At 35.3% G+C, this 24,708-nt stretch overlaps 2 protein-coding genes and 1 non-coding gene across 4 annotated transcripts; 2 read left to right on the forward strand and 1 right to left on the reverse strand.

Annotated features, from left to right (window-relative positions):
- Positions 1-44: 44 nt before the first annotated feature.
- LOC18036497 lies at positions 45-11,550 on the reverse strand. Of its 2 annotated transcripts, XM_024181350.1 has the most exons (3): positions 10,214-11,550; positions 8,805-9,078; positions 45-286 (listed from the first exon to the last, which is right to left on the reverse strand). In XM_024181350.1, exons 1-3 carry the CDS (start codon positions 10,928-10,930, stop codon positions 123-125), a joined length of 1,155 nt encoding a protein of 384 aa, XP_024037118.1. In that variant the 5' UTR covers positions 10,931-11,550; the 3' UTR covers positions 45-122. The 2 variants fall into 2 exon arrangements, with proteins under 2 accessions (XP_024037118.1, XP_006427209.1); XM_006427146.2 differs by lacking the exon at positions 45-286 and having other exon boundaries at positions 8,655-9,078; positions 10,214-11,472.
- Positions 11,551-13,049: 1,499 nt separating this feature from the next.
- Positions 13,050-17,118, forward strand: LOC18036770 (disease resistance protein SUMM2). The gene is made up of 2 exons (XM_006427147.2): positions 13,050-15,966; positions 16,820-17,118. The coding sequence occupies exon 1, from the start codon at positions 13,264-13,266 to the stop codon at positions 15,952-15,954; it is 2,691 nt and encodes an 896-aa protein (XP_006427210.1). The 5' UTR covers positions 13,050-13,263; the 3' UTR covers positions 15,955-15,966; positions 16,820-17,118.
- Positions 17,119-24,589: 7,471 nt separating this feature from the next.
- LOC112097097 lies at positions 24,590-24,696 on the forward strand. The gene has a single exon (XR_002904754.1). It is a non-coding gene; the product is annotated as a small nucleolar RNA R71 (small nucleolar RNA).
- Positions 24,697-24,708: the final 12 nt, after the last annotated feature.

Raw genomic sequence — 24,708 nt, forward strand, 5'->3', positions numbered from 1 at the left:
AGTCTGTAAAGCATAAGTCTTCAAGCTTCTAAGGAGAATGAGGAAAAAGCTGAATATTCGTGGAGTGTTATAAAAGAGTATTTGTGGTGTAACAGATTTTTATTTCAAGGATGTCCCACTAATTAAAGAAGAAGGTGTTTGATGGAAATGCGAAGATGCTCGATGAAATGTCTTGTGTCTCTTTGAATTGGCTTAGGCAGGAGAATGGAAGTTGCAATGCAATTGATCAAACACCTTCTAGATGACCTGCAGGATGAGGGCTGGTGACTCACCATACTAAGAAGACCTGCAGGATAAGTTACTTGAAAACCACTGATGTAGGAAATGAGCAGAGGTACTTTTAAAGGTCATAATTTTGCTATAGTTGTCTATTTTGGGTCAATAATATATCATTTCAAAACTTAAGGAAAGAAGAATGCAGTTGTTTACTACAAGTCATAAACGGTCGGAGCAGATCATCCTAAAATCCTATTTCTTTGGCATCATTTTACAAGTTTCAGTTATTTAGGGTCCTATTTGATATTATGGTTGGATAATTACAGTACTAAAATATCTAGTAAATAATTGCTACCGTTATTTTTTCTTAAATTGAAGTGTTACAGGCATTTTTCTTGGGAATATCAAGTGTTTAGCATGTTTCTAAGGGTACTAATTAGAATTTAGATCCAGTAATTTGGTTAATCATTTTGTCAACGCATTATTGATAATCTAAAGATGGTGATACATTAAAAAACCTTCCAAAATTAATTAGATATTGAAAACCCCAAACAGTTTTATCAAGTTTGGCGATTTCTCGTAAAGAAAGATGTAGGAATCATTGGCCTATTTGGTACGGGGGGAGTTGGCAAAACTACTATATTAAAACAAATCAACAACAGATTCTGCAGTGAAAGGCCGGGTTTTGATGTTGTAATATGGGTAGTAGTATCCAAAGAACTGAAGCTTGAGACGAGTCAAGACGACATGTGGAAAAAGATTGACATGCTTACCAAAGCATGGAAGGATAAGAGTACTAAGAGAGAGCTGAAAATATCTTCAGGATTTTGAGCACGAAAAAGTTTTTATTGCTATTAGACGATCTGTGGGAGACGATTGATCTGTCTAAAATAGGAGTTCCTCTTCCAAGCCAAAAAATTGTATCAAAGGTGGTGTTCACAACTCACTCTGAGGAGGTTTGTGGTGAAATGGAAGCTCATAAAAAAACTTAGTGGATTGTTTCACCCCTCAGGAATCATGGCAAGTGTTTCAAATGAAGGTTGGGAACGAAACTCTTGTTAGTCATCCTGCTATTCATAAGCCGGCCAAAATGGTGGCCAAAGACTGTGGAGGTCTGCCACTTGCACTTACTATTGTTGGTCGAGCCATGGCTTACAAGAAAACTCCTGAAGAATGGAAGGATGCAATTGAGATCCTAATGAGATCAGCCCTTCAATTCCCAGGTATCAATAAGGTCTATTATCGTTTAAAGTTCAGTTTTGATAGATTACCTAGCGATCAAATTAGATCTTGTTTCTTGTTCTGTAGCCCATTTCCTGGAGATTATAGGATACACAAAAGGGACTTGGTAGTAAACTATTGGATTGATGAGGGAATTATTTTGGATGATGAGTTTGACAGAAATAAAGCAATAAATAGAAAGTACTCTATTAATGGTGATCTTATTCGTGCATCATTGTTAGAAGAAGAGGAAGACACTTTAGAAAAATTGCGTGATGTAGTTCGTGACATGGCCTTATGGATAGCATGCGAAATTGAGAAGAGGGAAGTTTCTTCTATTCAGTTCTAGATTAATTGAAGCCTCAGATGCTTTAAAATGGCTAGGGTTAAGAAGGATGTCATTGATGAATAATCAAATTAAAACCTTGTTGAACACTCCTTCATGTCCACATCTCCTAACTCTGTTTCTCAATGATAACTATTTACAAGACATCAAAAATGGTTTCTTTCAGTTTATGCCTTGTCTAAAAGTTTTAAACTTGTCGTACAATCGTTTTCTGACCAAATTACCATCAGGGATTTCAAAATTAGTTTCTCTACAACATCTTGATATATCATTCACCTCCACATTGGAGTTGCCTGAGGAATTGAAGGCTTTGGAAAAGCTAAAATATCTGGATATGGATGGTACTTCTTGATATATCATTCACTTCCATCGACATATGGAGCTTTCGTGCTTTGAAAAGATTTTTGGTCTCTTCGTGACTCTACGTCCCCGACGATTTATAGATTCAAAGTCACCGAATATTTCATATTTAACAAATCTGAAAAATCTTCATACGCTAAATTTGAGTTCTTGTGAATTTGAGGGGTTGGAGATTGAAAGTGCAAGCCAAACACAACATATACGAGAACTTCTGAGTTTCCTCAGCCTTTGCAGAGTATATATAGCAAGATGCCGGGGGATTGAGTGACTTGACAGGGTTACTCTTGAGCCAAACGTCAAGATTGTTGAAGTATCAAATGCAGTAACGTCCAAGAAATAATCAATGTTGAGAAATTTGGTGGAGTTCAGAAGATGGTCGGAAATCAAATCCCATTTTTAAAACTCGAAGTTCTTCAACTAGAAAATCTGTTTATTTTGACCAGCATCTATTACACCGCCTTACCATTTCCCAATCTGAAGAAAATCAGAGTAATTAGTTGTTCAAAGCTTTGGAAGCTTCCACTTGAATCCAACAAGTGCAAAGGAAGGAAAGCTCGATATCGAGGAATTGGAGTCATGGTGGCAATGCCTAGAATGGGAAGACAAAGACACCCAAAATGTCTTTTCTTCCTGCTTTAAAGTTATTGTTGATAAATTTCTTTGGGAATCAGCAGCGCAGGGGCTTGTTGATGATTGATTTAGTTTGTGTACTTTTCCTTTCGATTTACGGTTTGTAAATTCATTGTAACAGCGTTTAAATATAATAATATTATTGTCTTCTTATCAATCAAGAATGAGTATATTATGCACACAAGTACACAACAATTATTCACTAAGAAACCCTCACCCCAACTTGTTTGTTCAATTGAACTACTGTGGCTAAATGGTGCTCACCTTACAACTCCAACACCTACAGATCTTGGGTACTGGTTAAGGCCGAAGTTCAAAGAATTTGTACTATGTTTCATGAATGACGGATCTGAGCCGCAATATAAGCCCAGGGAAGGTGGTATAAAGCCTATCGAGCGTTTTTGGCTAAATGACGTCGACGACATGTCATCTTCTTCATGAACTGTTGAATGGCATGTCGTTTGGTTTCAAACAATAAACAATGAATCACCTCAGACCTGTGTGTCGATTAAAATATTATTATTATTGCTATTATTCTTGTTACTATTATTATTAGTATTTTTTTAATATTTGACTCTCAAAGCGATTTCATACTGTCCCCCCCCCCCCCAAAAAAAAATTTCGTCAATACTATACCCGGTTAATTGATAGGCATTTGAACTTGGACTGTACAAGTGAAATGTCAAGAATTCCACAGCATTGATGATATCTAGCTTTTATTCAAAGTTACAGATCATCAGCAAGTAATGGAAGAAGGTAACTGTCAATCTGATGATGCTGAATCTTTGCTGAAGGAAATGCTCTGTTTGGAACAATTAAATATCATCAGATTGACCTCATGTAGCTTATGTAGTTTATGTGGTCTCCCTACCGTTCAATGTCTTACTTCTAGGAGGTTAAATTTGGAAGTGGAAGATTGGCACAAGTGCACAGGAGAGGTACATAAAGTACTTCAAAGTGGTGGTTCCGAAATCTTCACACCGTTATCCTAGGAGATTACTCAACTGTGAAGGACTTTACGTGGGCCTTTTTTTTTTTTTTTTTGGTCTCCCTTCCTTCCCCTCCCAAATCTCAAGTTTCCAGATATATATTGTTATAAAGACATGGAAAAAATCATGTGAAGGACTCAGGTGGTGAGATTTCTGTAGTAGAGATATAAAGGAAATTGTGGTTTTAATTTTTATCTCACAACAGGAATTGTTATATATCCATCTTTTTTCAGTTTCTGTTCATCTTTTATATATGAAACAAAGCCGATGTCAAAGTACCATTAATTGTTCAGTATGCTTATCTCAGTTTGCATAATTATATTTTAATGGTTGCTTAGATCTAAATTGAAAGACATTGGCTTACATCTTGGTCTTTCACCACCTAATCAATAAATTCAATACCTACAGATCTTGAATCATAATTCATATGCATTTTTACAATTTTCAAGCAGTTTGACAGTACATGGATGGCTACTCATAGTAGTATTGCTTGTTAGGAAATTTATGGGTGAAGTAAGACCACTGCTAAAATGAAATTGGAAGAAAATAAAGAACAAGTACAAAGAGTGGTTCGACTTTTAGCCTACGTCCACGGGCGAAGATAGAAGGAAAATATGTTATTAGTGAAATGAGGATTACAAGTATTGTAATATTTTTAATTTACTACCCAGAACCCCAATACACCCAATCTCTCCAAATACTACAACAAGAGCTTTTAATTTCAAGCTCTCTAAACTCTTTCTTAAATATAAGAAATGCTTCTCAAAATTGTGATGATCAAATGAGGGGGTTAGCCCCTCTATTTATAGCCAAAATTTTGGCTACTATTCACCTATTTTTTTAATCATTTATTATTTTTCAAAATTCAAAGTTCAAAGTTTGAATATCAAACTTTGAATATCTAGAATTTTGAATTTGATATTCAAAGTTTGAATATCTAGAAGAGGCACCAATCTTGACATTCTATCACTTGGAGATTTGATTATGAACCAATCAATCTCCACATCACCCTTGTCATGTTGCTTCATGTCTCTGCTAGGCCTATAAAGATAATTAATGACAAGTGGAACTTGATGGATGGCAACATAATTGCTAATCTACACTTGGTACTTGCAGATAAGGTGTTATCTAATGCGACATAGAAAAAGACAGATAAAGAAATATAAGATACTCTTACAACATTGTACGAGGCCAAGTCGCTGCACAACAAGATCTTCTTAAAAAGGAGACTATCTACTCTTCGAATGGCGAAATCTACATCGATGAGTGACCACATCAACACCTTAAAGACTCTATTTTCTCAACTCACAATGTTGGGTCACAAAATAGAGGAAAATGAACGTGCGGAGCTCCTACTTCAAAGTCTACCAGATTCGTATGATCAATGTATCATCAATCTAACAAATAACAACCAAGTGGATAGTCTAGTCTTTGACGATGTTATAGTCTCTGTATTAAATGAAGAGAGTAAGCGAAAAAATAAAGAAGACATACCGACGAATTTGCAGCAAACGGAAGTGTAACCAATGACAAAAGGGAGGTCAATGGAACGTGGCACCAGTAGGAGTCATAATCATGGTAGATCAAAATCAAGAAGTAAGAAGAATGTCAAGTGCTCCAACTATGACAAGAAATTGCATGTCAAGAAAGAGTGTTGGAACAACCAAAAGAGAAGAGAGAGTAAAGATTCTGAGTCATTAAATACTTAGGGGTGTGTAGCAAGTACCTCAGATGATGGCGAAATCCTCTACAGCAAGGCAACAATAGTTTCAGAAGGTAGAAAACAGTTATCTGATGGTTGGCTCATAGACTTAGGAGCTACCTGACACATGACCTTTGGGAGAGAATGGTTCTACATATATGAACATATCTCAGGATGATCATGCCTTGGAGATCGCTAATATTGGTACTACCAAAATAAAAATATTTTATGGTACAGTTCGCACAATTGAGGAGGTACGACATGTCAAAGATCTAAAGAAAAATTGATTGTTTTTATAACAAATAGATAGTCTTGGATGCAAAACTCATGTAGAAAATGAGATCATGAAGATAGTCAAAGGTGCACTTGTATTGATGAAGGCGAAAAAGATCAGTACTAATCTATTCATACTTAAAGAGGAAATACTACATGAAGCTGATAAATGTGTTGCGTCAAATGGAGAAGAGTCGGCGATGATGTGGCATCTCAAGCTTGCCTACATGTCAGAATAAAGTTTGAAGATTCTCTCTGAGCGAAAGTTGCTTCCGGAGCTCAAATCGGTGAACTTACTGTTTTGCGAGCATTATGTTATAAATAAGCAACATAGATTGAAGTTCAGCAGATCTGATGCCAAAAGTAAATGCATCATAGACTTGGTTCATTCTAATGTTTGGGAATCACCAAATATGTCTATGGGAGGTGCAAAATACTTAGTGACTTTTACTAATGATTATTCCAGGAAATGTTGGGTGTATCCACTGAAGAAAAAGTCAGATGTGTTTCCAATGTTCAAGGAATACAAGGCGCGGGTAGAACTTGAATCCGGAAAAAGGATAAAGTGCTTAAGGACAGATAATGGTGGAGAGTATACAGATGACAAATTTCTTGCATACTGTAAACAAGAAGATATTCAAAGGCAGTTCACGCTGGCATACAATCCTCAACAAAATATAATGGCAAAGCGGATGAACATGACTCTTACAGAAGGAATAAGAGTTATTTTGAGCACTGCTGCACTACCTAATTTATTCTGGGCAGAAACAGTTAAAACTACCTGTTATGTAGTAAATCAGTCGCCATCCATAGCAATTGGGTTGAAGACTCCGATGGAGATATGGACTGAAAAACCAGCTAATTATTCCCACCTACATTCATTTGGATGTCATGTGTATGTGATGTACAATGCCTAAGAAAGAACAAAGTTGGATCCAAAATCTAGGAGATGTATCTTCTTAGGATATGCTGATGGAGTAAAGATATATCGTCTGTGGAACCCCACTGCCCACAAAATTGTTATCTGTAGAGATATTATCTTTGTAGAAGATCAACTATAAAGGAAAGATGATGATGATAACACTGTAAAGGAAAAATCAGAGACTGTGCCGGTATTTATTAAAAATAATATGGAAGATGAAGATTCAAATTCTTCTAAAGAAGCACCAGAACATGAGGAACAGTTGAGTCCGAGGTTCTAGAAGTTCGTCGGTCAACTCGTGAGAGACGACTGCCAATGTGGCTCTCGGATTATGTTATAGAGATCAATATTGCATACTGTCTTCTAATGAAAGATGGAGAGTCGTTAATTTTCTATGAAACTTTAAACAACTTAGATGTTATTTTGCGGGTGACAGCAATGCAAGAAAAAATTGAGGCTCTACACAAGAATAAGACATAGGGACTTGTACCACTACCACATGGAAGAAAAGCCATTAGAAACAAATGGGTTTACAAGATCAAACGTGATGACAAAGACCAAATGGAACGATATCGTGCAAGATTGGTAGTGAAATAATATGCTTAGGAAGAAGATATTGAGTCCAACAAGATATTTTCTCCAGTGGTTTGACTCATAACAATCAAGGTAGTCTTGACAATTTGTGCTGCATTTGGCCTACATCTAGAGCAGTTAGATGTGAAAACTGCATTTCTTCGTAGAGAACTTGAACAAGAAATTTATAAGCTTTAACCAGAAGATTTTGCTAAAAAGGCTAAAGAGAACTTGATTTGCAAGTTGAACAAATCTTTATACAGTCTCAAATAGGCACCAATGTATTGGTATAAGAGATTCAATTTTTTCATCGTGAGTGTTGAATACAATAAATTCAGTTCAAATCATTGTGCATATTACAAGAGGTTTGAGGATGACGATTTCATCATTCTGTTGTTGTATGGGGATGACATGTTGGTAGCAAGCCCCAAGAGAGATTGAGTACAAGCGTTAAAGGCACAATTGGCTAGGGAGTTTGAAATGAAGAAGTTGGGACCAGTAAATAATATTTTAGGGATGCAAATTTACCGAGACAGAAAAAAGAAGAAGATTTGGCTTTCTCAAAAGAACTATTTGAAGAAAATCTTACGACGCTTCAACATGCAAGATTGTAAACTAATTTTTACCTCATTTCCTGTTAATTTCAAGTTATCCTCAAGTATGTGTCCTAGCAATGAAGTAGAGAGGAAAGAGATGTCTCAAGTACCGTATGCATCAACAGTTGGAAGTTTAATATTTGCTATGATATGTAGAAGACCAGATATTGAACAAGTAGTGGGAGTGGTCAGTAATGTCAAGATTGGTGCCTCTTCTAGATATTCAAACTTTGAATATCAAATTCTAAATTCTAAATATTCAAAGTTTAAATATCAAACTTTGAACTTTGAATTTTGAACAATAATAAATAATTCAAAAAAAGGTGAATAGTAGCCAAAATATTGACTATAAATAGAGGGGTTCACCCCCTCATTTGATCATCCCAATTTTGAGAAACATTTCTTATATTTAAGAAAGAGTTTAGAAAGTTTGAAATTAAAAGCGCTTGTTGTAGTGTTTTGAGAGCTTGAGTGTATTGAGGTTCCAGGTAGTGATCCAAAAATATTACAATACTTGAAATTTTCATTTCACTAGTAAAATATTTTCCTTCTATCTTCGTCCGTGGACGTAAACTAAAAGCCAAACCACGTAAATTTCTAGTGTCCTCTTTGTGCTTGTTCTTTATTTTCTTCAAATTTCATTTTAGCAGTGGCGTGCGTTACTTCATCCATCAATTTCCTAACATCGTTCATCACTAAAACACCACAGACTCTCAATTTCCACAGGTACTTGACATTTCTAATTTCTAGAGTAAGGGTGATTGCTATCATGGAAAGAGAGGTTTAGTGGTAAAAAAAGAGACAGAAATTTAAGGCACTTCTTTAATCATTTAATCTTCAATATATATATAGGGCTACCATTTAAACGCGCAAATTCCCCTTAAAATGGTATTAATATTTGTTAACACGTTTGTTTCCAAAGAAGATATAGCAAAATGGAGGTACAGAATTAAAACGTTCTACATTTTCTATGTACCTTTTTCAGCAGATTTCACCCATTTGATTGTAGACCTGGCCAAAGCATCCATTGGATCAATGCACTTCTTAAGAAGAGGATCATCGGGAGGCAAAAGATCCTGCATATCATCAGAGGCCAGGATGACAGTGTTCACTGCCCTCACCAGTAGTACCTGAAGTGCTATTCTCAACAAGTTTCTTGCCCCTTCCACGTCCTTTCTGTTCAAAGCATCAAGGGCAGGAATCAATGTGTGTTCCATTGTTGCTTTATCGGGTAGCACAACTTCAAAGCCCTGTGTAAAAAAGGGAGGGAACAAATCATCAACTATATCTCCAGAGGAAAGAATGAAGAAAAGAAAGTTTGTTTGATAGTGCCCTTACTGATATGCTATACGAACAATGTTTCAGACGACCCTTACTCAAGAATAAATTGTAATAGCAATTTTAGGTTCGATTTTCAATTCTGTACAGAAAATTTTGTACCAGTATATGCTCTGCATCATTTGGTTGCTCAGTAGACTGAGAAAATCAGTCGATATCTAGTTTTTTCAAAACAAACATTAATTTTCCTAGTGTTTGGCCTTCGCCAATTTTCTAGAGTTTTAAGCTTATGCTTAGTTCCTACAATCAAGCAAACCACATAAAAAATTAGACAGAAATGAGGTTGAATGTAATCAGCTAAACATAAGCTCGGATGCTTCTACTACCTATCTCGTGTGAAGAAAGATATCAAAGAACAACAAACTAAAATAGAAGAGAGAGACAATGGCAAGTTGAATAGAGTAAAATTTCATCTTCCCTCAAGGCATATGTTCACCGCTCTCTTGAACATTGGATCAACACTTGAGACAGAAAGAAAGCTAAAATATTTCATGTACTCTATATGCCAACCGTCCAAGGCATGGGTCTGAAAGATGTAACTCTTCAGGTTTCTAGTGACAAAGAGGCAAAAGATGTACATTTATGTGGCATGAACCTTATGAGAGACCAGGTTTTCACTTCTTTTCCTTGTTTCATCTTTCTTCATTGTGTATTTCAGCTTTCAGGCTTTGCCAACACAATCTTTTTCTGTACACATTTCATTTTAGCAGTCCTGGAAAAATGACATAAACACTACAGTAGCAGGTAGAGAAATGCTCTGGATTAAATGATCTTATAGATTTTTGCTTGGTGCTGAATCAACCAGGCATCCAATTTCAGTCAGGTAAGGTCATGATTACTATGTGAACATTTTAGAACCATTAAAATAATACCAATAAGATAATGCAAAATGTCTTCTGTAGCTAACATCCTTTTATTTCTCTGGATTCTGTAGTTAAAAATTCAGTACTTCTTTCAAGCAATTTATCTGTAACCAAATATGAACAGAAGTACCTCCCAAAGACAATGTGAAACTAGTGGCATACAAGTCACACAGAAGAAAATTACCTCATGCTGCAGTTTCTCCTGGTAAAACCCAGCAGTTAGAATCGCATTTTTTGCGAGCACCCCAATTCGCAAAGGACTCCCAGCTTCCAGTGGCTTCATATTGGCTTCCTTGAGCTCCTTGGCAACACACTCACTCACATGCAGGAAAGGAACAGAACACCCCTTACAAACCTCATCATGCCAAATATGAGAAAGATGACATGGCATTACTATGCAGCGAGCTCCTGCTTTCTCAAGAAAAACCCTTTTTCTTCGCAGATTCTCCACAATTAGACTGTCATCCAACTGAACGCCCCCACCTTTACAGTTGAGAGAAGAAAAGGAACTCCTCTCATGTGACAATAACTCCTTATTTAACAAAGGATCAGAACAAAGCAAGAAGGGAAAGTCATTTTCTTCCCCACTTAGTTGAACTAATTTTCCCAAAAGATTCAAAGTAGAATCAACTGATGCACCTCCAACAATACCGACAGTATTTGCTTGATTAAGCAACGCATCACTGCAAAATGGAGCTGCTTTTGAACCAAAACTCTTCTTCGATTCTTGAAATTTCCCGCTTTCATCTGTCTGTAAGAGAACTGAAGATGGGGGCATAGCCAGCAGTGGATTTGAATTCAATCTTGTTCTAGATAGAGTTCTATAACTATTTACAAAACCCAACGTACAAGATGGGTAATTCAGTGTATTGACGGATACTATCAAGCTTCTATCAAACATCTCTTGCGGCAAAAACCAACCGATTTAAACAAACAAAACTGCATGAATATCTAAACTTTGCTACCCATGAACCATACTCTGCCTTTAACTTCACATATCAGCTTCTTTGAACCAAAACGCACCTCTCAGAACTAATGAATCGTCATTGTAAATTCAATGCATGAAACAAGTCACTGAAAGGCACTCTCCAAAACCCACTTCCAGAAATAACAAATTTTCAATCTTTATCACTCATCACTCTTCAAACCAACTTTGATCTGAGTTTCAAACCAAAAACTCCTAATAGTTTGTCCAAATAATCGCCCAAAAGAGACAACCTGTTGTGCTAATAATCTCTAGCTTTGCAGACCCAAAAGCAAAACCCAATTCTAGACTACATATCTGTCTCTATCAACTCTTTCTAGAATTCAAGCAACAACCAAGAAGAACCCAACTTGAATACCAAAATCCCCAGTGTGGAATGATGAAAGGGAAATTGAAGACACACAAAACTTGCAAAATCTAAGAATTTTTCATTTTTTTATTTTTTATTTTATTTTATCTTTTTGTTGTATGCTCCCATTAATGCACCAGCAGTCATTGCAAGTTGGGGTAAGGAATCTTTGCACTTTGAGAACAAAATCATGTGCGAATTCTAAACTACCCTTTGCTAAACAAAGAAAATAACTAAAGAACACATGTTTATGTCTTTTTCTGTTATCTTTTGTGGAATCTGCTACTTGGGGAAGGAGGGGCCCCTTCATCTGCTTCAACTTTGTGCTTCTTGCCAAAATTACTTTCACTTTGACCACTCATGCATTCTTTTTTCTATTAACAAATAAAATTTATAAGATAAATAAACTATGAATCATAATTACAGTTTTATTTTTTATATAATTGGAATATGAATGAATATTACTGCTATCTTCTATGCTTTCATAAAAAATGAGATTTCGGATATATATTATGCATCAAGTTTTCAAGTTGAAGCCCACATAATACCATAAAATAGTCTACTTTATATCTTTTTCTTTACACCCCTTTTAGTAAAAAGCTATAAAAAGATCATAGTAATAAAAAGTAATTGGCGAACATTTTCAATCTTGGTATTATGAGGTCATGTGTTCATATTGATGCTGAATGCTTTGTCAGCTTGTCCCAATTCCAAATGTAAATACAGTGTGCACATTATATTTTCTTGACTAATGCTTAACATTTGATTCTAAACCACAAAATAATTGTGTGAAGTAGTCCACGTTTCGCCCATTCTTAGCCCTTATCATCAGAATTGCTCTCCTCAGGCCCCATACCTCAGGTTCAAATCATGGGCAATTGAGCGACAAACATGATAACGCATTCTAAACTTTTAGTGGCTTGAAGGAACATGGGATGTTTCGAAATGAACAGTAATCTCCACATCTCCGTTTAAAAAGTTTTTCTACATCTCCAATTGTATTTCACGCAAAAGAGTGATTTTCACCGCATATGACTTAATGCAATGTAAATGTCATTGATATAATTCAATAGTTTTCATGTCAAAATAAGTGTTAGCAAATGCAAAGACATTTAAAATCACTAATTGCATTAAGAATATTTTGAAAAAAAAAAATCTGTGAAGGTCTAGAAGTTCAGATCAATTTACATAACATGAGAATTCATAGTCTAGAGATCTAGATTTTTAGAAATCTGAAAAATGTTCCGAAAACAATCTAGCACCAAACTCAATTATTAAGAATCAACATCATTAATCTCATCTAAACACGACATGTTACATGTACATAAAAGTATATTTCATCATATTTTACCTAAAAGTCTGACTAAATCAAATACACTTAACATTTTTTTAATCCATATAAACATATAAAAAGACCTAAACTCATTTATTGAAGACAACAAAATTTAATTTTCAAAAATTATTAGCCTGGAGAACGGAGATGATAATTTGAAAATGGAAAGGCTGGGCTTTTTCTTTGGTTCGGGCCATACCCAGCCTTGGCCGACACCGGACCCGGCCCGACCCATTCCCATCCCATCACACATTAATGGAACAAATGTCCAAGTGTTTTATGAACTTTGTTGAGGTAGTGCTCTTGTCATATCATTTGTACTGTAGGCTCGGCCTGATTGGAACGACTACCAAACGAGTACCAGCTGGAAGGCTGATTGGAAGGAAATTCAACGTTTTCTCTCTCCTCTACTGGAATTCAACGCTCTTGAGGCCGGCGGAGTCAACCCATTTCGCATTGAAGTCATAATTTTAAATGTTCATAGATATTATTATCTGCTCTGGATTCCATCTTGACGAACATAAATCTGTTCTACAATATACTCGAAGTTAATCTTTTAGCAACATCATGGGTAACCTGCTCTCAAGCTTCTTATCATCGCCTGAATCATTTCGTTCCATTTTGTCATACGTTGGTGGAGAAGCTAAATACGTATGGGCTCTCCAAGTCAATCTTGACGCCTTGCAGGCTGAACTCGACAAATTGATTCGAACAAAAGACGATCTGCTGAACAAGGTTGAGCTTGTTGAACAACAACAACCTCGAGCCAGACGGACGAATCAGGTCAAAGGCTGGCTTCAGAGGGTGCAAGAGACGGTAACCAAAGCTGTTGACCTGCAAAATGTGAGAGATCAAGAACTTGATAGACTCTGTCTTGGAGGCTTCTGTTCCAAAGACTTGGCTTCAAGCTACTACTTCGGAAAAAAAGTGGTCACTCTGACGGAGCAAGTGATCCTTTTGAAGAATGAACGAGGGGAAATCAAAGACATTGCTGAGATGGTACCAGAAGATGCAGCGGTTGAATTAGCTCTTGAGCGAACAGTTGTTGGTCAAGAATCAATGCTTGATCAAGTTTGGAGATGTATCACTGATCAAGAAAAGAACAGAGGAATTATTGGCTTGTATGGCACAGGGGGAGTCGGCAAAACTACCCTTTTAAAACAAGTCAATAACAAATTCTGCATTGAGCAGCGGCAGCATCATTTTGATGTTGTTATCTGGGGGGTTGTGTCTAGAGAGCCAAAACTTGACAAGATTCAAGATGCTATTGGGAAGAGGATAGGTTTATCAGCAGAGTCATGGAAGGATAAAAGCCTTGAAGAAAAGGCTTTGGACATCTCCAACATTTTAAGCAGAAAGAAATTTGTGTTGTTATTGGATGATATATGGCAGCCCATTGATTTAACAGAATTGGGTATCCCTCTTCAAAGCCTGAATGTTTCATCTAAGGTGGTCTTCACAACTCGCTCTCTTAATGTTTGCGGTTCAATGGAAGCTGATGAGAAGATTGAGGTCAAATATTTGGTTCATGATGAAGCCTGGAGATTATTTCAAGAGAAAGTTGGTGAAGCTACTCTTAGATGTCATTCTGATATTCTCGAGCTAGCACAAACCTTGGCAAGAGAGTGTTGTGGGCTGCCACTTGCACTGAAAACAATTGGTCGAGCCATGGCCTACAAAAAGAATCCTGATGAATGGAAGTATGCAATAAAGGTCCTAAGCACATCACCTGAAAAATTTCCAGGTATGGAAGAGAATGTGTTTGCACGTTTAAAATTCAGTTACGATAGCCTGCCTAACTACATAATTAGATCATGTTTCTTGTATTGTAGTTTATTTCCTGAAGATTATGAGGTTTATAAAGGGGACTTAATTGATTATTGGACTAGTGAGGGATTTGTAGATGCTTTTGACGAAGGATACACCATTATTAGTGATCTTCTTCGTGCATGCTTAATGGAAGAGGTAAATGATAATCACGTCAAAATGCATGACGTGATTCGTGATATGGCATTATGGATAGCATGTAAAATAGACAAGGAGGAGGAGAACTTTTTGGTTCATGCAGGAGCTCTATTAACTGAAGCCCCAAAGATTAAAGACTGGGAAGGGTTCAAAAGAATATCATTGATGGAAAATAATATTACAAGTCTGTCAGCAATTCCTAATTGTCCTCATCTCCGAACTTTGGTTCTTTACAGAAATAGAATTAGCATGATCACTGATGGCTTCTTTCAATTTATGCCTTCTCTTAAAGTATTGAATCTAGGGTTCAATATATTCCTAAACAAATTGCCTTCTGGACTTTCAAGTTTGATTTCACTAGAACATCTTGATCTGTCTTTTACGGTCATAAGGGAGTTGCCAGAAGAGATGAAGGCCTTGGTAAATCTTAGATATTTAAACTTGGAATATGTATACCTCAACAGACTTCCACTTCAACTGCTATGTAACTTTACAAAGTTGCAGGCACTCAGAATGCTGGGTTGCAGTAATTATAGTGGAGAAGAAGAAGATAGAGTTTTCTTCAAAGATGCTGAACCATTTATGAAGGAATTGCTCTGTTTGGAAAACTTGGATCTGCTGAGCTTTACCTTTGATAGCTGGCATGCTTTTGAAACATTCTTGACCTTCCAAAAGTTGCTGAGTTGTACGGAATCTCTAGAGCTTACAAAACTTTATACTCCAATGTCTCTCAATGTTTTACCTCTAGCATACATGAAACATCTCAAGAACTTTCTTATTCAGAACTGTGCTTTTGAAGAATTGAAGATTGAAAATGCAGTAGAGATACAAAATTTGGTACAAAGGGGTTTCCGCAGTCTTCACACAGTTTTCATATCTGATTGTTCAAGATTGAAGGAGTTGACATGGCTTGTTTTTGCTCCAAACCTCAAGAATATTGATGTTCAGAATTGCAATAATATGGAAGAAATAATCAGTCCTGGAAAATTGAGTGAAGCTTCAGAGATAAAGGAAAGGCAGAACTTTCTGGCAGAACTCGAATTTCTATGCCTGAAAGATCTCGAAAATTTGGAGAGCATCTACTTCGATCCCTTGCCTTTTCCACAGCTGAAGGAAATTGAAGTGACTGGATGCCCAAAGCTGAAGAAGCTCCCGCTCGATTCCACTAGAGCAATGGGACATAAAATTGTTGTCAAGGGAAACATAGAGTGGTGGGTTGAGCTACAATGGGAGGATCGAGTCACTCAAAGAGTTTTTTCTACCTGTTTCGATCCTATGGAGATAGTGTTTTGAATAAGATTTCTGGTAGGAGCTTCTTTTTTTCTTTTTCTTTTTCCTTGTGTCTACTTGTTTGTAACATGCTTTCTTGTCTTTCATATCGGATATTGTAATGTAGCCATATTCTTTTTCCTATCAAGATGGAGATTAAGCTTTCTAATTTTCACTCCCTCTTGGTATGTGAAGAAAGATAATAAAGAGAAACAAACTCGAATTGAAGAAAAAGAAAATAGCATGCTCAATAGGATAAAAGTTCATCATTCCTTTAGCATTTGCTCAATCAAGTAAGCTTTGCCTTCACTTCTTGGAGATTTAAACGAACTAGACAGCAAAACTTGTAATATTACCGTGTGAGTCTTACAGCTCAAGGATTATAAGGACAACAACTTAGTCTGTCAGGCACTATTCTTCTGGCTTAAATAATAACAATAAAATAGTAAAATATCGCACCATTTCTGCTCTCTTTTACTTTTCTTGGCTCTGTAGTAAACTTCAGGCTATTATTAACATCAAAACCTAAATACTTCCTAAGCATCTGCTGCAACATATTCTAGATGACATCATAATTAGATCATATAAAGCAGGAAAATGTGAAAGAACTGCAAAAATGTCACAGGGGGAAATTACCACACTCTGCAGTTTCTCTTGGTACACCCTGCAGTTAGACTGCTATTTGTTGCGACCTCCTGAATTGGGAGGAATTGGATTCTTCTCTTAATGATAAAAGTGAATGTGCTAAAGTTGGATCACACACTGATTGTGGAGAGCCTGTGGATAAATTGGACATTTTAGAGAGAAATAAGGGGCTTGCTACAGAATAATGCCTTGTCTCTTAACTTTTATTTGTCTTGATGAGGTTTCTTGTTCTGTTCCTTTCCAGCTTGTGAGTGGGTGTGTTGCAATGGAGCTAAAGGAAACCAAGCTGAAGTCACTTGAAGCTAGGAACACAGGATCAGAGGAAAGCAAGAAGGAAGGCAATTTCATTAGATTAAGAAACAAATCATCACCCAATGGAGCAGCTTTTGAACCAGATCTTGTTAAATTCTTGCATAATTTTATTTCAATGGTTGCTTAGATCTAAATTCAAAGACTTACTTCTTGGTCTTTTCACTACGCATCCCATAAACTCAGTCCCAACAGACCTTGAATCATTTGCATGTTTACAATTTTCAGGCAGTTTGACAATATTAGGAATGAAGAGACACTTCTTTAATCATTTAATCTTCAATTAATACATATATATCACTATAGGGGTACCATTGAAACACACAAATTCCCCTCAAAATAAAGAGTAGTGATATATTCCCCTCAAAATAGAGAGTAGTGATATCTATCAAACACATTTGTTTCCAAAGCAGATTTAGCAAAATGGAGGTGAAGAATTAAATGTTCTGCAACTCTGAATATGACTTCTAGCTCGAAAAGGTTTCAACAATTATCTATTTCCGAGATCAGTTATCTCAAGTAGTGAGATGTCTGAAGTAGTGGTATTAAAATGTGGTTTTAATATCTATTTCACATCATGCATTGTTAATCCGTTTTAAGTTTCTGTTAATCTTTTTATGTAGCATAACTGATGTCAATGTACCCTTCGCTGTCCAGAATGTTCTTTAATCATTATTCTTCAAAAAGAGAAACAAGCTTCAGGCACTTCTCTAATCTCTGAATCTTCAATATATATATATATATATATATCAATAGAGGGGAGGCAATTCAAACACACTAATTCCCCATAGAATTGTAATAGTATTTGTCTAACACATTTGTTCCAATTTCCAAATTAGACTTGGCAAAATGAGGTGAGGAATTAGCTGCTCTGCAATCTCTATATAGCTTTTTCAGCAGATTTCACCCATCTGATTGTAGACCTGGCCAAAGCATCCATTGGATCGATAACTTTCGTGCCCCTTCCGTCTTCCACGTCCTTTCTGTTCCATTGTTTCTTTATCTGGTAGCAAAACTTCAAAACCCTGTATATAAAAGGGGAGGTAACAAATCATCATCCATACCCTCCAGAGGAAAGAAAGAAGAAATGTGGTTCCTACTCCATCTGTAGCTATTTCAAAACCGGAGCCTTCTTCAGGAGTAATTGAGACTTTTCATTGGGATTATGCCCTGTTAACTATTGGAAAATGCTTTGAACTCATCATAACACATATTCCAAAACATTTTCATTGTAATGGCTGATTGATATCTGAACAGGGTTATTTCTATTTTCTTCTTTTGGGTTTCCGAATTTCTTTTTCCTCTTCTCTTTCGAGAGATATACTTACCCTCGTGAAAGTTTCTATCAAATCTCTGCTGATAACATCTGCCTTGCTGCTCTACAGAAGCAGACAATGAGGGAGGGCCACGTGCTTTGCAATATTGGACGACTTGCTGGCGGAATTCCAATTGAGGTTGGTGTAAATTATGACTTCTTCTTCTGCCTGTTGTTAATACGTTAAAACATACTAATACTATTAAAATAATTTTGTTAAATATTCACTATACTGATTATGCTTTTTTAAAGTTCATTTTTGGAGATAACAAGCAAAAGATGTTTGAGTGACTATTTCTCAAATTAATTAATTTATCTATTAGGGTGTTTAATGGCTCAAATTCATTGGATTTTGTCACAAGTCTAATACATCATATGTTGGATTTTATATTTTGGATCCAATCAGATAGTCAAATCCTATTTAATCTTTTTCGATCAATTTAATTAAAATAAAAATTTATAAATAAAACTCTTTAATTGTTCTCCAGAGTTCTAATTACTGGCAATTGAAAAAAAAAATCAACCCCTTTAATATTTCATGATTCATGTGTTTTATTATCATATTGTTTAAAAAATAAGTGAAATTTAATTGTTGAAAGCAAACACTGGTTGTGCCTTGTAGTTTCTACTCTATATTGTTATTGTTTATTTATAGTTCTACAAAAGTCTGTCATCAATTTTGATCCAATTTTTAATGTAATTACTTTTCTACTTCCCATTCTTTTTTTTTAATTATGTTAACGGTGATCATGTTATTAATTTATAATCTATATTACTAGTCTAGCGTTCTTATCATCACTAATCTAAATGTGATTATAGTATTAATACCGTAGTTTTTTTGCCATTATTTTTTTAACATTGGGAACAAAGTAGGGTATTAAAAATTAATCAATCTATTATGACATATCCAGGAGGCGCTTAACGGACCTTTTGAATCTTTAATAAAAAACACAAGTGGTCACAACAATTTCTAATAAGAACAAAAGTGTCATTAGTTCTCCACAATTAAAAAAAGAGAAAGAAAATGAAAATAAATATTTTGTGCCTTCAAACAATGCGATATTCAATTGACGATCGTTAGAATATACTTGTAATTCCTAAGGAAAAGCCAAGGTCACTAATTTGGAGAGGGGATTCGACATAATACCAAATTACCAGCTTTATGACATTTAAAAAAGTGCGAACTAAAACAATATTATTTTAATTCTCTTTCACTCCGCAGATCGACTTATTTTAATATTACATTATTAATATATAAGATATCGACAAAAAAAAAGGGGTTGGCGAGGTAGCTGTTTTTTTAGTATGTTAATTAGGTAGGTTTAACATATTGTTTGTGTTGGGATTATATGCTTTTTTAAAGCATATTAATTTATTTTTTAATTAATAAAATATTTGAGATATTTTTAATTGCATAAATATATATTGAACAAGGTCCGTTTAATCATATTATATGTATTTATGTGATCATCATATGGATTAACAGAATACATAAATACAAGTCATCTTATGATTAAATAAATTTAGTTCGCAGTTGATAAATATAGTTGGACGCTCTATTTATGTTTAGACTGTAGTAAATTCATTAAATGATTTGTCTTAATCATATATGAATTTACTGATGTAGTTTGACTATATTGAGCTGGATCACATATGAGATTTAATTAACCTTGAAATGACTGTCAGACTTATTAAATCTCATAAGTATTGATTTTACTGTAATCTTAATCTTGAGTTAGTTATGATTTCATGATTATAATTGTTATTCCATTTGAGTTACCAATGAGCACGACACACAATTGTTGTCAAGATTACCCGGTATCTTGGTGGAAGCAATTATGAGTATTGGAGTTATAGATTAACAATATAAAATTTGTATAACACATCTCTTGATGGGTTTTTCGGCACTTGATCATAGAATTCTCTGGCCAGACTGTGTCAACATATTTAGTATGTTGAAAATGATCATTAGAGAAAACCAATAAGTATCAAGGAATAAGATGTAATTAAATCGATTGGACAATTGAGATATCGATTTAATTAACGATGTAGTACAAAAGATTATGCAGTAAAGAAATCACTGTAGCTTGAGACAAATTATTATTCAAGCATACAATTATGTAGGTCAGTTCTAATATTTTAGTGGAGTAGATTTGGAATTAAATAATTGGGTTAGTTTAATTACAGGCTTAATTGTTGTAGCCACTATTGTATGTTCCCAAATGATCCCCGGGTTAACTCATTTAATTGACTGCGCCACTACTGGATTAATAAGCAATATAACTAGCTATTTAGGTCAAAAGCCTAAATATATCATTTAGTGGGAGGCTCCATTTAATATGCTTGTATGCAAGGGGCTTTATGTTATTTTACAAGATGGGCCCCCTATAGAAAAAACAAGTAACGTGGTTTTTTATTTTCATTATTTGGAGCCTAGGGTTTTCATTAAAGGGAGATATAAAAAGGTTTATTTTCTCTAAAGAGAAAGAGAACAGCCACTTTATACAGATCAGAGAAAAATTTTTTTTCTCTCTATTGTTGAGAGAAAAATTTTCAAGTGCTAGTTGCTTTAGTGGTGATAAAGGCGCCCACATGTCAAGTGCATATCAAACTTGAGTCATAGCCTGGAAGATTATTTGGTGGCGGATCGTGATCTAACAGGAGTGGTGGTGACGAATCGTGATTTGACATGAGTGGTGGTGACAGATAGTGATTTGACATGAGTGGTGGTGACGGATCGTGATCTGGGAGCCTAAATCACCTCAGCGGAAAAATCTAAATCAAATTGTTATAAAAAATTTAAAAAACTAATTTTTCTTCCAACAGTTTGGGGGTAAATTTAGAAGGATACTTTTGGACTAATAAATAAATGACACTTAGGTAAAATGGACAAAATACTTGGAGTAATATAAAAATGTCATTTGGAAGAATTTACTTCATTGGATGAGCTTTGAAATTAAAGGTCAAGGTTGGACACTTCAAGATATTTATGAGAAAGAATAAACTTACTATAAAAGGAATATTCTTTTTCGTTTTCCCTAAATATGACACATAAATCTAAAAACATTCTCTCTTCTAATCCTAATTTTTATGTACTCTTTTTACCACTAACCTCCACTATATAAATGTTTGATTCACCCATATTAGGGCATGCTCTTTTATGCTATCATCTTCTTGCTTCATCACTTCTCACACACACACACAATCTTTCTATTTTCATCTTTTATAATATTAGGAGTGTTCGTGGATTGGATTTTATGGAATGAACATCAATGCATATCCAATTCATGACTTTTGCGGATTATAAATTTTTAATCCAATCCAATCCACAGATTGGTAAATTTAATTCAAATTTAATCCATACGTCTGCGGATCGGATATGGATTTGACCTAATCCATATCCAATTCACCATTTTACGAATTGGTTTGTGGATTAAAAGTTTTTAATTATGCTCATTCTACGAACTAATTACATAAAAAAAATCTAATATAAAAATAATTTTACTGCCAATCAAATTTAAAATTAAATAACATTTAAATAAATTAAGTGTTTAAATAAAGTTAGAATAATACATTCAAAGTCTCAAAATGTAACACGGCGAAAAGAAAAAATCTCATTTGTTTAAATCAATACATAAAAATTAACTAAAATTACATGTTTAGAAAGCTTTCTGCAAACAGTCATCATATGTCTCTCTGAGAACTGAGAAATCATCCATGTAAACTTCCAGTGTTTGCTCAATCATATATGAAAATATGGACATCATACACCTCTGGAAGGTTGATGGAGCATTGCATAAACCAAATGGCATTCTTCTGAAAGCAAAAGTTTCATAAGGGTAGGTTAATGTGGTCTTCTCCTGGTCCTCGGGTGCTATAGCAATTTGGTTGTAACCTGATACCCATTTAGGAAGCAATAGTATTGTTTTCTAGTAAGTCTGTCCAACATCTGATCTATAAATGGCAGTAGGAAGTGCTCATTCCTTGTGGCTTTGTTAAGTTTCCTATAGTCCATGTAGACTCTCCATCCAGTTACTGTTCTTGTGGGGATAAGTTCATTTTTCTCATTTGCTACAATAGTTACCCCACATTTTTTTGGAACACATTGTACTGGGCTCACCTAAGAACTGTCAGATATCGGGTATATGATCCCAACATCCAGCCATTTGATGATTTTCTTTTTCACAACTTCCTTCATGATAGGGTTTAGTCTCCTCTGTTGCTCTACTGAATTGATGTGACAGTCATCTAGTAGAATCTTGTGCATGCATATGGATGGGCTGATTCCCTTAATATTGACTATAGTCCATCCAATTGCTTTTTTGTATTTCCCCAGCACATTTACCAAGCTCATTTCTTGATCTGCATTTAAAGAAGATGAAATGATTACATGAAGTGCATTATTTTTGCAAAGATAAACATATTTTAAGTGTGAAGATAAAAGTTTCAATTCTAAAATATGAGGTGATTCAATAGATGAGATTGTTGGTTTCACTTCTTTGTTTGAAAGATCTAGAGATTCAAAGTGTCTGTCATGTCTTAAAGATTGATTTTCTCCTAACCATGCTATCGGGGTGGCTTTAACATCCTCTTCTTTAAGTTCTTTAAAAGTAACAGCTTTGATTTCTTCTTTGTTGCAGCAACTGTCTATCATTTCTGTCACAACAAGATCTACAACACTCATAAAATTGCAATCTTCAACCTCATCAAGACTCTTCATAGCCTCCAGCACATTGAAGGTGACTTGTTGGTCATTCACCCTCATAGTTAACTCTCATTTTTGCACATCAATTAGGGTTTTCCTCATGGCTAGGAAATGTCTACCAAGTATATCTGGTACTTCCTTATCTGCCTCAAAGTCTAGTACAATAAAATCCACTGGAAAAATAAATTTGTCTACCTTTACCAACACATCTTCAATCTTGCCTTCAGGATATGCACGAGATCTGTCAACTAATTATAAAGTGATTGTTGTTGGTCTACATTCACCAACTCCTAATTGCTTAAGTACAGATAAGGGCATTATATTGATGCTTACTCCTAAGTCACAAAGTGCTCTACAATTGTACCTAGTTCCAATAGAACATGGTATTGTAAAACTTCCTCGATCTTTCCATTTTTGAAGAATTTTATTCTGAAGCATAAGGTTGCATTCTTGTGTTAAAACAACAGTTTCAAATTCTCCAAGCCTTCTCTTTCTTGTGAAAATATCCTTAAAAAATTTCACATAATTGGACATTTGTTCTAAGGCTTCCACAAAGGGAATGTTGATATGTAATTGCTTCAGCACTTCTAAGAATTTGTTGAACAACTTGTGTTGTTTTTGCTTCTGGAATCTTTGTAGGAAAAGGGGTGGATGCCTAAACTGCTGCACTACAATAAAGGGGTACATGTTGCTGCTCTTTTGATTGACCCTAGTTTATTTCTACTAATGTTGCAGCTTCTGCTTCAACAGAATTATTTTTGTATATGGTTGTTGTAGCCTAACTACTTTGACCAGTGTTTTGATAATTAGGTTAATGTGGCTCTTTTTCAATTTGCAGCTCATCTTGGGATGAAATATGTTTCATCTTTTTCCTTCGCATGCCAACATGGATATCAACACCCTTCTTAAACCTTAAGTTGATCACCTTGCAATGTTCCTTATCTTCTCTCTTTGGATCGTCTGTGTTGTTGGGTAAACTCCCATGGAGTCTGTTACTTAATGCTGTGGGAAGCTGTCCAATTTGATTTTTTAAATTTCTCAATGACACAGCTTGACTTTGGACAACTGCTTCATTCTTTACAACGTACTCCTTAATTAGTGTTTCCAAAGAATGGAATTGATCATTACTGGTGTTTATTTGCCCTTGATTTTGGTGATGAAAATCAGGTGGTGAAGCAAGTCTGTTCTGTCCACTAGGTGTTGTAGCATTCTGGTTCTAGTTGCTCCATGAAAAGTTTGGGTACTGCTTCCATCCAGGTTTGTAAGTATTGTAATATAGATTGTTCTAGTTCTATCGAGTGAAGTTGCCCACATAACTAACTGAGGCTGGATTCCCTAGGCAATTATTAAATAAATGTCTCTCTCCATAATACACATAAGAAACCTCAGCAACTTGATTAACAGTTACTAGAGCAGTGGTCATAGCTTTCACCATATTGGTCAATGATGTTACTTGGGTTGATAATGTTGTAAATGCATCCACATTGTGTACCCCTACTGCTCCTCTTGCTGTAGTTTGTCTAGTCGATGACCACTAATAGTTGTTATTAGCAATTCTCTCCAAAATTTCAAATGTTTCATTGTAAGATTTAAATAATAAAGCCTCATTTCGTAAAGCATCGACCATTAATCTAGTGCTTGGGTTTAACCCATTATAAAAGATTTCTAACTGTATGCAGTAGGGAATGTCATGATGAGGACATCTCCTAAGTAACTCCTTAAATCTTTCCTAAGCCTCATATAAGCTTTCATCTTCGAGTTAATGAAAAGAAATGATCTCATTCCACAACTTTGCATTCTTGGT

This window comes from Citrus clementina, unplaced genomic scaffold (genome assembly GCF_000493195.1).
Source record: "Citrus clementina cultivar Clemenules unplaced genomic scaffold, Citrus_clementina_v1.0 scaffold_7, whole genome shotgun sequence".
Lineage (NCBI taxonomy): Eukaryota > Viridiplantae > Streptophyta > Magnoliopsida > Sapindales > Rutaceae > Citrus > Citrus x clementina.